This window comes from Enhydra lutris, unplaced genomic scaffold (assembly GCF_002288905.1).
Source record: "Enhydra lutris kenyoni isolate GAN:26980312 unplaced genomic scaffold, ASM228890v2 scaffoldscaffold1, whole genome shotgun sequence".
Lineage (NCBI taxonomy): Eukaryota > Metazoa > Chordata > Mammalia > Carnivora > Mustelidae > Enhydra > Enhydra lutris.
In genome coordinates this window covers 105,554,688-105,569,167 of record NW_019154085.1, presented here as the reverse complement: position 1 = coordinate 105,569,167, position 14,480 = coordinate 105,554,688, and the positions used below count along the sequence as shown (strand labels likewise).

At 46.9% G+C, this 14,480-nt stretch overlaps 1 protein-coding gene across 3 annotated transcripts in view; it reads left to right on the top strand.

The window, feature by feature from the left end:
* The window catches only part of LOC111146794 (CLIP-associating protein 1), a 264,703-nt gene that overhangs the window by 234,754 nt on the left and 15,469 nt on the right, over positions 1-14,480 (top strand). For all 3 annotated transcript variants that reach the window (XM_022502657.1, XM_022502594.1, XM_022502516.1), the window contains 3 exons: positions 45-291; positions 2,857-3,047; positions 4,829-4,957. In XM_022502657.1, coding sequence (XP_022358365.1) covers positions 45-291; positions 2,857-3,047; positions 4,829-4,957 — 567 coding nt within the window. The remainder of the gene's footprint in view (positions 1-44; positions 292-2,856; positions 3,048-4,828; positions 4,958-14,480) is intronic.

The window sequence follows — 14,480 nt, the reverse complement described above, 5'->3', positions numbered from 1 at the left end:
TGTTTAAAGTCCTAAACAGGAAATGACCATGTGCTGTGCTGCAGGTGTCCCGTGATGGTGGAGTTGCCTCGCCTGCCACTGAAGGCCGGGGCGGCAGCGATGTGGTGGAGGGAGGCAGAACAGCTCTGGATAACAAGACGTCCCTTCTCAACACCCAGCCTCCCCGCGCCTTCCCAGGGCCCCGGGTGCGAGACTACAATCCGTACCCGTACTCCGACACCATCAACACCTATGACAAGACAGCCCTGAAGGAGGCCGTGTTTGATGATGACATGGAGCAGCTTCGAGATGGTTCGTCTTTCTTTGCGTGATTCCCCCCCGCCCTTGGACCCTAATCCAAAATACTTTCTGTGGGGCTCTCTCCTCTTGTCAGAGCAGCTCCAGGCCTACAGGACATACGGGGTCTGTTCTGGTTAGTTGCTCGCTCAGCAGCTCCTCACTGAGCTCCTGTCTTGTGCTTAGCCATGGAAGGCACAGCTTAGCCATGGAAGGCACGGGGTCTGCCCTCCGGAAGCTTACAGCCTTCTCACAGAGGCAGTTGTGAAGTAGGAGTCACACAGCTGACCTAAACTTGGAGCTATCCCACTGTGGTGAAGGCAGGTCAGCTGTGCCCATGAGGGAGGGCTCCCCGGAGGAGCCAGGGCTTGAGTGGAATCAGAAGCACGAAGGCAGTAGCAGTTAGCTACTACTGTTGGGGGGTAGAGGCCCCTGCTGTGCACTCTCCCAGCCCTGAGCTAGGGAAGTAGGATCCTGTATGGAAGTACAACCACTGAGAAGCTCCCTTCTGTCACCAGCGTTTTAACCAGGTCTTCCTTGAAGCTGCTTTGGGTTGACTTCTGTCCTGTGTTCGGAGCGAAGCAAGCTAGCATATACTGAGCTCCTGTACCACGTGCTTGCTGCTGAACTCAGTGTTTTACCTATATGGCTAATGAGATAGAGGGCTTATTCCCATTTCACAGATCAGGAAACTAAGGGTTTGGAAAGGTTAAATTACTTGTCCCAACTATACTTGGCACAGAACAGAACTAGTCTGCTGTCTTGTTTTGTTGTCTCACATTTGTGTTAAGACCAGTGTCCATGATTGAGTAATAAGTGAGCGAAGTATGTGTTGGTATGATGGTATTTTTATCAGGAGCTTAATTATTTCCTTTTCACCTGATTGTCATGTTCACTTCATAGTCATTTTTTTGAGATTATATATATCTGCTCTGTTCCCAAGCCGTTTGTTTTGTGTTTTTATTTTGAATGGAAAATTAAATCAGAATCCTAAATTAGAAGTCTAAACAGTTAGCATTCCCTGTGTGTCATGAAGTTTGTAGCTTGCTGGGGACAAGGTGGCAGATGAGACACTGTCCCTGGCCTCAGAGAGTTCAAGGTCTGTCAGGGGAAACAGACTTATCACAATGGCCCTGGAAAGAGGGGGGTGCCACACTAGCGCAGATGCTAGTTTCACTGGGGACACATAAGGAGGACTGGGGGGCAGCTGGCTGACTCCCTGGCTCAGTCGGCTTAGTGTGCGACTCAATCTCAGGGTTGTGAGTTCAAGCCCCATGGTGGGTGTAGAGCCTGCTTTAAAAAAAAAAAAAAAAAAAAAAAAAAGGAGGAGGAGGAGGAAAACTGTGCTCTTGCAACGGCTCAGTGATGGAACCCTAAGACAGCAATGAAGTCCTTCAGTCATTTGAAGGCACATCCCCTGGCTGTTATCTGCTGATCACCAGTGGGTAGCCACTCCAGAGATTCCCAAGGAATCCCAGTGGTGTTTCCTGGGCCATAGGCCAGGTACGATGGTTATTATGAATCATACTTTCATGGAGTAGGGTGCTGTTTCCTTTCACTGCTCGTAGAATTGATAGCTCATTTAACTTAACCCATTTGTAGGTCTCATTTAAGATAGAACAGAGATTGGGGTAGATGTTGGTTGTTATCTATTCACCGACTGTATGCTGAAAGGCTCAAAGAGAAAGGTGAGAATGCAGAGGGGGAAAGATCGAGTTCTTTAACATTTCAAACTTCCTGTGTGTGTGTGTGTGTGTTCTCCTACCTTAGATGCCTTAAGGAAAAAAAAAAAAAGTATGCAAAATCAAATTTAAGTAGTGTCTAATAATTTGTCTTTGCCTTTTCATCCTTTCTATTGAAAGGGAATGTTCAGAGTTGAGGTCTTGAAAGAACATGGGAAGAGAAAGGATGTCTTTTTTGGTTGAAGTCCTGCAAGTAATTTTGTTAAGTGATCTTGGCGAGTTTAGTCTGTGACTAGACAGTCCATGAATAGTCTAAACATCTTGACTAGTATCTGTTTGCTGCGCTGGTTACTAAGCTTTGGACATTTGGGCAGGGAAGAGATGTCAGAGGATCAGATGTGATGTGAGGAGGGCCCTGAGGTGATCAGATGTGACAGTGAGGAGGGCCCTGAGGTGATCAGATGTGATGCTGAGAGGATCAGATGCATGCTTCGGTGGCTGTGGCAGCAGGAGGGGACCATCCGGCAGCGGCCTGACTTAGGGCTGCTGCAGTGGGGGTAGACTTGGGGGAAAGACCATCGAGGAGAGACTGTTAGATGGCTCCCCCTGTTTGTCTGAAATAGGAGAGGGCAGAAGATGGTAAGGAAGGGTAAAGACACTGCTGTCGGTACTTGCCACCTGGTCACACATCTCTGTCTTCATAGCTGGGGAGGTGGCCTGCAGAAATCGTAGAGGGAGGTGGTTCAGGGTGGAAGGCACGGCGGCAGGGACGGAGGAGCTGCCTCTGGGAGAGCGGGAAGCTGGCGGAGGGGAGCTGAGCAACCCCGGGGGCATGTCCGCCACCGGGGGTTCCCTTGGGACGAGACTTGGGATGTGACTTGTCTCGGTGTCTCCCCAGTGCCCATTGACCATTCGGACTTGGTGGCTGACCTTCTGAAAGAGCTGTCCAACCACAACGAGCGAGTGGAGGAGCGGAAAGGCGCCCTGCTGGAGCTGCTCAAGATCACGCGCGAGGACAGCCTGGGCGTGTGGGAGGAGCACTTCAAGACCATCCTGCTCCTGCTGCTGGAGACGCTCGGGGACAAAGACGTGAGGCACCTTCCTCGACCTTACGCTTCCCCCCTTCCCAGGGGACAGGCTATGGCGTCCTGTTCTCCTTGAGTGTGGTGTCGGCTTTACTTTCTGTATTGTGCCTACTGTTTACATCAAAACATTGTTCAGATATTTTCTGAGCAGCAGTTGGTGAGGTCATGTTTTGGTCAGAGATAGGCCCTGTTCCTAGCTTATTAGATGCAGGTTTTTATTGTAATCAGGATTATAGGACCTGAGGGAAACTTGTTCTTGCTTCAGGTTACTTTGTCTTATATAGAATTTCTTACAACTTTGTTAGCATGGAATTTTTTTTACAATGAGCTTTTTTCTATATGAGTGTTAAGTTTCGTGTGTTAATTGAGAAGGAGACAAGTTCATTTTTTAAAAGACCCTGCTAGATGTTGCCTTCCATGAAGTTCTGTGTAGGTTCAGCCCTGCATATGTGAGCAGTTCCAGTGGTCTTTATTGGTCAAGCAGCAAGTTCTGAAAGTGTGGATTAGTTTCTATTATCTTCTTTATTATTTTTAAAACGAAAAACCCTCTTCATGCTGTGACATTTAAACGTGGCCCACAAGGCATTTGTACCATGCCAGGTCTGTAACCCGCCCATGGCACCACGTAGATGACTGCCAGGAGGGAGCTGCCTAGTCGGAGCCCTGCCCTCTCCCATCTGTGTGTTGGTCCCTTACATGGAGACAGCAGTAAACGTTGGGAATTGTCTGAATTACACTCTAGAAGTAAAAATCCATCTCTGTACCAGGCTTTGTGTAGGCTGGCGGAAACAGCAATGCAGTAGGTGTGGTGAAGAGCTCAGGGCCAGGACTGGGTGGATTCGGTGGAGGCTCAACACTGCCCACGGTATAGGTCACGCTCAGGTTCCTGTTGGTGGTGACTTTGTTGGGAGACGGGTGCACGTGGGCTGCAGAGTGTCGTGGTGACTGATTTCTTTCTGATGCTTGGGGTTAATGGGTTGGTATACTGGTGGAAGGAGAGTGACGAAAGGGCTGAATTAACTTCCCTGCAGCAGAGTATTGGCTGCTGAAGCCCGTTGCTTAGTCGGGCTTTGTTGGGAGCTAAAGTGATGTCACAGAGAGGGCAGGTGGATGGTGTGTCCGTGTGTGAACTGATGTGGTGTGTGAACTGTACAGATGAGCGGCGGAGGATCAGGATGTACTTTTTGGCTCTGTTTGGTGTAAACCCCATTTTCTTTTACTGAGATTAGGAGTCTGTTTGAAATGGCTTTCCTCCAAGTGGTGAGACTCAGGCCGCAGACAGCTCGAGGCGTGTGCACATTCCCTTTCCCCGTGATCTCATCACACAGAAGGTCGGGAGTAACGACAGGGCTGCAACTCTCTCAGTCCACAGTCTTACAGGTCATGTTGATGAAATGGTTAGATGCTTTTCACCTGCTCTTATATACATTTTACAGAAGGGTAATTTGCCTTTTGTATATCTGAGCCTCAGGAAATCTGGAAATCCCCCCCCAGGAGATGGATAATGAACTTAGATGTATCGTCCTCATTTGGTCTCATTTGGTCCTTATTTGGCTCATTCCAGAAACCTTCATCAGATCCCTCTAAGTGCTGGGCCCTGCGCCTGCCTCATGGAGCCGGCCCCTCAGCCTGGGCCACGTAAGCGGTGTGACCTGTCAGGGTGCCAGTGAGGTGCCAGGGAAGCCCAGGGCTGGGTGCCTGGCCCTGCCTGGCGCTGCTAGCTGGCAGGCTCATTGAAGTGCTGGGTAGCATTTGCTAATGTCTTCCTTTCCTCTTGTACTCCAGCATTCCATCCGAGCACTAGCACTGAGGGTTTTACGAGAAATTCTGAGGAACCAGCCAGCAAGATTTAAAAACTACGCCGAGCTGACCATTATGAAGACTCTGGAAGCCCATAAAGATTCCCATAAGGAGGTGAGCCAAGCCTCTAGCCTCAGAATGCTGAACAGATGGGTCTGGGGGTACAGTGAGGATGTGGAAAGAGAGGAGTGTGGCTCACTGTGCGGCCTAAGACAGGCGTAGGACAAGGAGTTGCTCTCATTGAGCTTGTCCCCGGGCCATGACACAGGGTGAAGATCCCACTGCTGGTGTGATGGCTGAGCCTGGGGGCAGCTGAGATCCTGGTGCCACTTGGTAGGTTCCCGACTCCTTTTCCACCTATGCAGAAACTGACCTGTTCCGCTGACCTTTCCCTGAGGGATTTCTCAAGTCACTGGTTCCCATTGCTGTGGTCAAAAGAAGGGGTGTAAGGCTCTGCCATTTCCTGGTGGCATTCAGCACCCACCAGACTGGTGTTGGGAGATCAGGGTTGGCTTGGGAGACGCAGATGGGCGAGTGCTAGAAGCAGCTCTTCCTTACTCCACAACTTCAGACAGGTTCTTTCAGCTTCCAAGCCTCAGTGCCCTTGTGTGTAAGATAGAGGTGGATATGGTCACAATTTCTTAGAGAATTAAATGAGACAGTCAGTGAGGGTTCCTGGTCCCTGGCATGTGGACACAGGTGCTACACCACATTGGTCTTCATCCCTTTCCTGTCCTCTCATTGTGTCACTCTCTGCAAGATCTCAGTGAATGGAGGCAGTCATGTTATGCCTCTCCTACTAGTTCCTGAACAAGTAAATGCTAGCAAACTGTCCCAGCACCTCAGATGCCTGCCAGGGAGCTGGAAGGACATGTTTCTGTGTCCCACACACTTACAACCTGCCTTGATTGGACACTCAGTAAATCCTTATCTACTTGCTTCCTGAATTGTCCAGCCCCCGTGGCTCACCAGTCCTTTGAGTGTCTAGAGACCTGCAAAGAAGATGGAGGGAGCTTTTCTGAATACCAGTGATCTCAGGAGCACTCTTCTGATTGACGACACTGTGGGAAATAAGGCTGTGTACTTAGAACTTCAGAAAACTTGAGTGGGTTTGACCCCAGAGTGAGACATAACCACTTGCTCAGTTCAGTCTCTCGGCTCACATGTGACTCCCATGAGCACACTCATGGCTTAAGGGAATTGTAGTGAGAGCACTTCTTACATGTCTACAAAAAGAATCCGGACCCTAAATCGTGGTTTTCCTGTTTAGCAGTTACGTGACTGTCAAACAGTAACAGGTCTATCCTCCTGAAATCCACCCCAAAATAGCAGACTCAGCAAGGGTTGGGATCTCGTGCTCTGTCTGGGCGTCTCCACGTGATGGTCGTAGCGCAACACAGGGTCGTGAGTGATAGATACTGTTTACGTCTGAAATCTGGCTTGGTTGTGTGATTGTGAAAATCACTCACGTTTGAACAAAACACTTTCCATTTGCAGTAACTCATTTTAAAAATGTGAGGACCAGATGAGCTAATAGAGTCAACACCATTACACCTGAGCGAGGAAAGAGGATTCAAAAAATGCTCTAATTTGTCAGGTAATACATGGCAGTTATTGGCAGAACCAAGAAGCAGATCATGTGTCTCTTTTAAGGGGCAACTGGCCTGGCCCATGCTGGCTGGCCTTTTTTTTTTTTTTTAATTTAACCATAATAACTTCTCCTTAATGAGAATATACATGATCAAAAAATGAAGTAAGGGGTGGCTGAGTGGCACAGTCAGTTAAGTGTCCGACTGTTGGTTTCAGCTCAAGTCATGATCCCAGGGTCATGAGATGAAGCCCCCTGCATCAGGCTCCACGCTCAGCAGGGAATCTGCTTGAGTCTCTCCCCCTCTCTCTCTGCTCCTCTCTCTCAAATAAATAAATATATCTTTAAAAGTAAAATTGGTGTTTTTTCGCAAATATCTGATATCAGTTGTTTCCTCAGGAGAGGACATACTTAGAATGTGGCATCAAGGTGAAACTAAGCCATCCATAGTGTGTGGCACTTACCAGCTGTCCCCTCGGAAGATGTCTCTGTTTAAAGTCGGCATCCTGATCTTGAACTTAGAAACTTTGACAGTAGTTCCTAAGAATACAAGTGAACAGAATGAAATAATCTGTTTACTATTAGCTACTTTCTTGAGGGATCTTGTTTTTTTGTTTTTTTTTTTTTTCCTCTCGCAAAATGAGAAATTTAGGAGAGAAAGTTCTTAGGTGCCACGTCCTTTCGATTGCCCAAGGGACAGAAGCAGAAAATATCTGTTGCTTAAAGTCAACTTTGTACCGCTCAGTTGGTGTGGAATTCGAATAACTCAGGGTCTCCACGCTGCTGTCACTGATTGTCTGATAAAGCAGGTGGGGAAAACACTGTGTTCCAAATAAAGGAGTGCCTGTATTGGCAGGTCGCCCCTGCTTTGCATACTTTCATACTCACCTTGACTTGGTGCCCTTGTAGTTTCCTTGTGAAACTTCACTCTGTCACTTTGCCAGAAGCTCCTCACTGGGGCATCTGTGTATGTAGGTTTTAGGTATATATATTTTTTTCTTTTTCCTTTCCTTTGAAATTCTTCTAGTCTTTCTTGTGTTTTAACTGATCTGTCTCCATTCCCCATTTTTGTGTTTTCGGACAGAATACTTGGGTGCATATCAAGTGTGTGTTGTAGCCATCTTTTTTTTTTTTTTTTTTTTTAAAGATTTTATTTATTTATTTGTGTTGTAGCCATCTTGTTGGCATAGAACATCACACGCCGTATTTCTCTAGTTGTTACATCTTCTCAGCACTATGTTTAGACGTTATTCAGACATTGGGAAGGATCCCAAAAGCTTCTAGACCCAGTGACTAATACCGGTTCTACAGAGGCAGAGTCTGTTCTCCTAGCTAATTAGTACCTCCAAAGTGTAGTCTTTCCTTTAAGCTCCCTGGAACTTCCATCTCATAGGAAGTTGGTTAGTTTTGTATTCACAGACAGAACCCAGGCTTTGCAGGACATAAAGGACATGAGACCCAGCAGCCGACACAGGGTGCTCTGAGACCTTAGTCCCAGATGTCCTCCCATGCCCACTGTGGTGGTGGCCATGCCACAAGGTGCCTCGAGATGGCACTGCGATGAGATCAGTGAAAAAAGCTTTTAGGGCAGAGGAATAGGGCAGGGCTAATGACAAGATGGCTCATTTTCCCATCCTTTAAGTAAGGGTCTTTTAATAGGAACCATGTGTGCAAAACACTTTTGTTACACGTTGAAAGTGTCCTAGGTGCTAGATCTCGCTCCGGCATTACCCGTCGTCAGCCAACACAGACACGGTAAGCACCCTGGAGGATTTGGATACCAGTTTGGAGTTCTATTTGAGAAGTTGGTGTGAATCAGCTTAGAGAGGTTTTCCTATTCCTTATTTGAATAAGTACATCTTCTTCATTATCTAACTCTTTGTTTCTATCTTTTTAGTAAATAAACTTTGCCACTGAGTTTTAATGTCTTGTTAATGAAGTCACTGTGGTTTTCAGTAGGTTTAGCTTGTAGCAAACGCCTTAAAGGGCCCAGCCTTGGTAGTGACTTTCAGAAATCTGAAGCCCATTTTCTGTTTTGAAGGAAAACTCCGTCAATTTTAACTCTTCACATCTTAGAATTTGCACTCTGTTTGGACTGCTGCTGAATCCCTCCTTCACTGATGAAGAGGGGATTTGATAAGAGAATCGATGGTACAAATGGATTCTGGGGTCATTGTGGGGGATGACTCTGGAGGCCGGAAACCCAGTTTTCAGTTCAAGAGTGTGTCCTGTCCAGCTGCGTTGTTGGGTCTCATCGCCACTGTGTGACCCTGGCACATGGCAGAGTGGAAAGCGTCATGCTATATGAGTATTGCCACACGCAGCTGGTTTTAGACATCCTTATCTGTTTTAGAAGTACTTCTTTCTTGGCAGACGATTGATTTGCTAATTATGGATCATTTTAGACACATTTGATATAAGACACATTTGATGTAAGAGCAGCTGTTGCTCCCAGGACTTTTGTCTTACATATTATCCCCCAAATGTGGAAATGTTTGGTAAATGTTTATTCAAACTTGAAAGAAACACCAGCTCTATGTCTTGAGGATGTTCTGTAATTGAAACTTTTGGATCGTTTCCTGAACTTGCCCACATTAGTGAATATTCGGTTATATTTGTCTACTAAAGAATAAAACATTAGCATCCTTTTATGTCCTGTACTGGGTCACCAGACATCTTGCTCTTGCCATGCACAAAAGTCTGGGGTTTCCAGCCATCACCGTCCAGCCTGGGGTGGTTTGATTTGTTTGGGGAAGTTGGATTCTGAGGTAAATAGAAAACAGTTCTTTGTCTTTAGGGGTTTTATTTTTAAATCATTTCTAGTTAATTTTATATTTTATGATTTCAAGGAATTAGAAGTAAAGCCAGACCAAGATTATTTCAGACATAAAACATTTCGGGAACCAGTCTTCCTGCTCCTGTTTTACCCTGCTGGCCTGGCATGTCTCATGCAGTCCTTTTGACAAACATGGCCAGAGAAAAGCAGCAGTGTGTCAGAGAGAAGACATTCTGTTTTAGTGAGCTGATAATTCTCTTTCAAATACCGATTAAAATCACCATCTGACCACGACTTAGCCAGATCCTCTGCACTCTGGAATGGTCCTTGGAGGCCTCCTGGGGCAGCAGCCATGTGTCATTTGGCTCTGGAGAACAATACGTTTTGTGAACCTGGAGAAATCACTTAGCCTCTCTGGACCTCGGTTTTTCTTATCTGTTAGCGCAGGGAGTGGAGTAGATGATTATCTGTATCTCATCCAGCCTCACGGTACTAGAAGTTGATATTGTGTAACGAACCTTAACCTTTGTAGGTTCTAAATATGTACTTTTTCCTTGACTCAGTCTTGGGATGTGGCTAGAAACCCAATATCCTTTGGAAGTTTTTGCTGCTTAAGACAAAGACAAAACCAGAAATCCATATAATCATTTAAAGGTTAATAGTTGCCAAGCCAACAGTCTGACACTAATAGCCCAAACTCTGGCTAATGTTTTATTATTGGAGGCAGGAGGTGGGGGGCATGGGGCAGGGCTCCAGTCTTCAGGGAGCCCGTGGTTTCGTGGAGGTTAAAGCAAACACGTGGTTCAAAGTAAGATGCCCGAGGAGTTTGGAGGGGCTGGAAGAGACAAGGAAGACTGCCTGAGGTAGTTAGAACCTGAGATTGGCTGTGAGGAGTAGTTAGGGAGAGGATTCTAATGGTGTGCCAGGGCAGCATGACCAGGAGAAGGGAGCATGGGCCTAGAAGGCTCCATGGAACCCAGACTACCGTGGTGTTCTGTACATCAAGTGGAGCTGGTCCCACCCCGCAGGGCTGTCGTAAAGTGCCAGGCACAGTGTCTGCTTTGGAGTGGCCGCGCCGGCTGCCCTTCCAGCATTACTTGGGGCTGGGGAGTAGCTCCTTGGCTCTGGTGGACTGGCCCTCCTAGGAGCAGGACGTGACTCATGGGCTTTAGCTCCTGTAGCTTCAGGAAAGGCATCTTTGCCAAAACAGGCAAGAGGGCCATTGTTTAATGTCAGAGCCTTTGAGTTCGAAGTCCTGAGTTCTCATCCTGTTTGCCTTTCACTGGCTGTGTGACTGGGCAAGTGACAGGCACTTTCTGGGTCTCTAGAATGCACGTGCATGGGAGCAGGGATGCGTCATGCCCTGCAGGGCTCTGTTGAAAATGGGAGGTACCATCCTTTCTCTCCTTGTCCACTGAAGAAAGTAGACAGATTGACAGAACTGTTGACAGGCTTTTTACATCTTAAACAAAGCAGATAGAACTGTACTTTTCTAAATACATCTAAGAAGCCTATTTAAATTGGTTGAGCAAGCTTTAAAACACCAGTAGAAAGCACAGCTTTTGTCTTGGGGCTTGTGCACTGGAGTTGCTGTCACATTGTTACCTCCAGGCTGGAAAACACCATGAGATTTGAGAGGTGGATGCTGGGGCTGCATGGAGGAGGCTTCTGTGTGTTGCCCAGCTTCCTGTCTGAGATTTAGGTCATCTCTTCCACCCTTCCTGAGAGGCTGGCCAGCCCAGTGTCTGCGGTGCCCTCTTGGGCTCTCAGCCCCTCCTGACTGCTCTGCATTTTTTCTTCAGGGCCCTAATTCTGCCCCTGGGAGTAGGACAGACTAAGTCTCCCCCTTAACTCTCTTAATACATCTGCAAGAGAAAGTATTGCCCTTAATCTGCTTTTCCAGGCAAGGATGTGATGTCTGTCTTGTTAGACATCTTTTCATTCAGACTCAGCCTGAATTTTTCCCGTGAAAAAAAAAATTTTTTTTTTCAAGAGAAAGAGCTCATCAAACAGGGGTAGAAGATAATGTGGAAATTCTTGTTTTATAGTCTCCCTCTCAATTTTCTGATGAGGGAATCTGAGGCCTGGAAAGTGGAAGAAATTTCTCCCCAGGCCACCTCACCAGTTGATGACAGAACCAAAACTCAGGCCTGTGAATGTTCTACCTGGAGCTTTTTTTTCTTTCCCCCCTTGCTCCCTCTGGTATGGTACTGAGCCTGGCTAAGTGAGGACTCACGAGCAGGTCCAGGCCCGTGCTGGCACTCCCCCTTAAATCCCGGCGTTTCTTAAGTGCTAATCTCTCACCAGTGATCAAATCTCTCCAGGATCCTTGTGTATACCAAAACTCAGTGTGGATCCCATTTGTATAAGGTCTCTCTGGCCTTTCCCCAGAAGGTGGCGCCATGCTTTTCCTTAGCTTCCACATTTTTGAGGCGCTAAAGGTAGGTATGCCCAACTGGGAAGACTTCTTCAATTCCACTCATTGTTTAGGAACATTTGCGCTTTTGTGTGTGTGTGTCCATTTGAAAACCTTTTTTTTTTTATTCAACCAATTTTTTTGGTGTGTCTGTGACAGAGCCAAATCAAACTTTGCAAACTTAAAAGACAATCCAAATTTTGACAAGTTCTGTGCTCTAGAAGAAATCTTATCTTTAAGCAAACATTCATTAATATTCCGAATAATGATCTCATTTTTTAAAAAAGTTAGATGAGGATATTATGCTCTTCTTAGCTAGCTAAAATTATTTTACTAACTGAAAAGAAAAAAAATCCTTGTGTTTCTAGCTAGACTATAGCAGAATCAGAGTTGGAACAGTTAGGATCACTTTAAGGTGGGTTATAACCTGCTTGATGCTGCCTTTCCTTAAATATGCCCCATCCCCCTTTTTAAAATCCTTGCCATCTCTGGCCACCTTGTCTCCTAAACAGTATTGTTCTCCTTTCTTTCTGGTGCCCATGTTTACTTTTGCTCTCTGTTTGCTTACATTTATAATCTTTGCTTCTTATGTTACATAGAACACAGGGGCAAAACCTGAAGTTCACCCTGAGTCAGGCAGCTTGCCAAAAACTGGGGGCTTGGCATCTAGAGGGAAGTCAGGAACACCTACCTGCCTTGCCAAAGATGATGTCTGTCTTGGGAAACTTTCTGTAACCTCGGTAGGCGAGAGGGCCTCAAACTTAGCATTGCTAAGTGCACCTGCTGGCTTTTTATTTTCACACATTTTCCGAAGACCTTTTTATGTTAGGTACATTTGATTAAATGCTTCATGCAGGTGATGTGGAGAATTCCTGGAGTTCTAAGAGAGGAAGCATAGGGTAGCTCCCTTTCACCTGAATGACAGGAGAGCATGGAGAGGTGGGAGGGGAGGAAGACCGCCTTGTGATGGGATGGAGTTCTCACCATGAGCCTGCCAGGAACCTTCCTTGTCCCGTTAATGCTGGCCGCATCCCTAGGGGCATGGAGGGGTGATTTGCTCCTCTCAGGACTGTTAAGTGGTGCAGCTGATGCTTGGATCCCAGGCTGTTTCCATGCCTGTCTTTCCACCCACTGAATTGCTGCCCAGCTCCCAGCGGAATCTTTTTTTTTTTTGTTTTAAGATTTTATTTATTTATTTGACAGAGAGAGAGATCACAAGTAGGCAGAGAGGCAGGCAGAGAGAGAGGAGGAAGCAGGCTTGCTGCTGAGCAGAGAGCCCGATGTGGGCTCGATCCCAGGATCCTGGGATCATGACCTGAGCCGAAGGCAGAGGCTTTAACCCACTGAGCCACCCGGGTGCCCCTCCCAGCGGAATCTTAAACGTGGATTCCTGTCCATTAGTGTTTTCTACCTTGGCTATATCTATGAAGTTATTTAGTGTTTTCTACCTTGGCTATATCTATGAAGTTATTTTCTGACCCTGCTATTTTTTCCCTTATATTTAAAAACTAAGATACATGGTTTCTTCTGTCAGTACCAAGCTTTCTGAGAGTATGTTAGGATACTTGCAAACCATGATTTCATACCACAGAAAGGCATGGCTCAGAGCACCTTCTCCCTGTGGGACCACCTTAGAAGAGAGATAGACCCTCCTCTTCCACTTTCCACCGTCTGCTTAGTGGTAAGTGCCCACTGTTGGGCTTTCCCAAGTGTACTGTGGACTTAGAGCAACCCCTGGAACATACAGGAACCGAGAAGGAAGAAAGGCACTTGACCTTAGGGTAATTCATCACATGATGGAGGTCTTCTAAGAAGTACACTGCCTCTCTTCAAATAGCTGATTACTAGAAAAAACTAACCTGAACTAAAGTCTCTTTTGCAAAAGGACAGAGCTGTTGCCTTTCAGGCATGTCACCTGGAACGGGACCCTCTGGGCCTCCTATGGTTGATTTTGCCCAAGGCTCAAGTTGGTCATTTATAGATAACTTGCTTCCTCCTCATTTTCTGGGCTAACTCCTCGATTAGAACATGTAAATGCAAATCAGTGAGGCATGCCCCAGAGGTGACTTTGCCAGTCATGAACATTTTTAAAAATACATACACTATGGGGGAATTTGACAGACTCACTGAGCACCTCGTCCCCTTGTGTATGTTGGGCATTATTCTGGGTCCGACAGAAAGATGGCAGAGCGGGGAGCTTACCTTCAAGGGACTTTTAGACTCGTGGGAGAGAGCACTTCAGCAAGGTATTTGAGTGCAGTGATGAAAGTGTGCACACAAGGCTTCCCAGAAGCTGTACTACAGCGAGTGAGCCCTGAAGAATGACCAGGCCCAGCCAGGTGAAGAGCACAAGGGAGCGACAGTGAGGAAGGACGGAGGAGTTAGTCCAGGTCTCTGAGAAGTGGCCGGAGGGGCACATGCAGGGCGTGCCATCAGCTCGGTGTCACTAGGGCAGAGGGGGATAGGGGCCATAAACACCACTAGACAGTCAGGCAGGAGCCTAGCCTTGTTGGCCTTCCATGATGTCTCGACGAATGTGGGCCTGGTTCCGGGTTAACTTTTCATAGATTCTTGGCAAGGGCATACCCACTTGATGTGGGTGCCAGGCTGCGTCAGAGGGGGTCCTCTGGCCAGAGCTCTGCTCTCTGGTGGCCCCAGAGCTCCCTCACAGTGTCCTCTTAGCTGCAGGCATTTGTAGGTTATCTCACTCCAATATCTGTCACAGTTGATACCTTTTAAATCCCCATTTTAGAATTTTTTTTAAAAATTGAGGCCCGATTATCAGACCAATTAAGTGTCTTGCTAGAGGAATGAACGTAGATGTGCCTGCCACGCTGCTCTCAGAGGTTGAGAATGT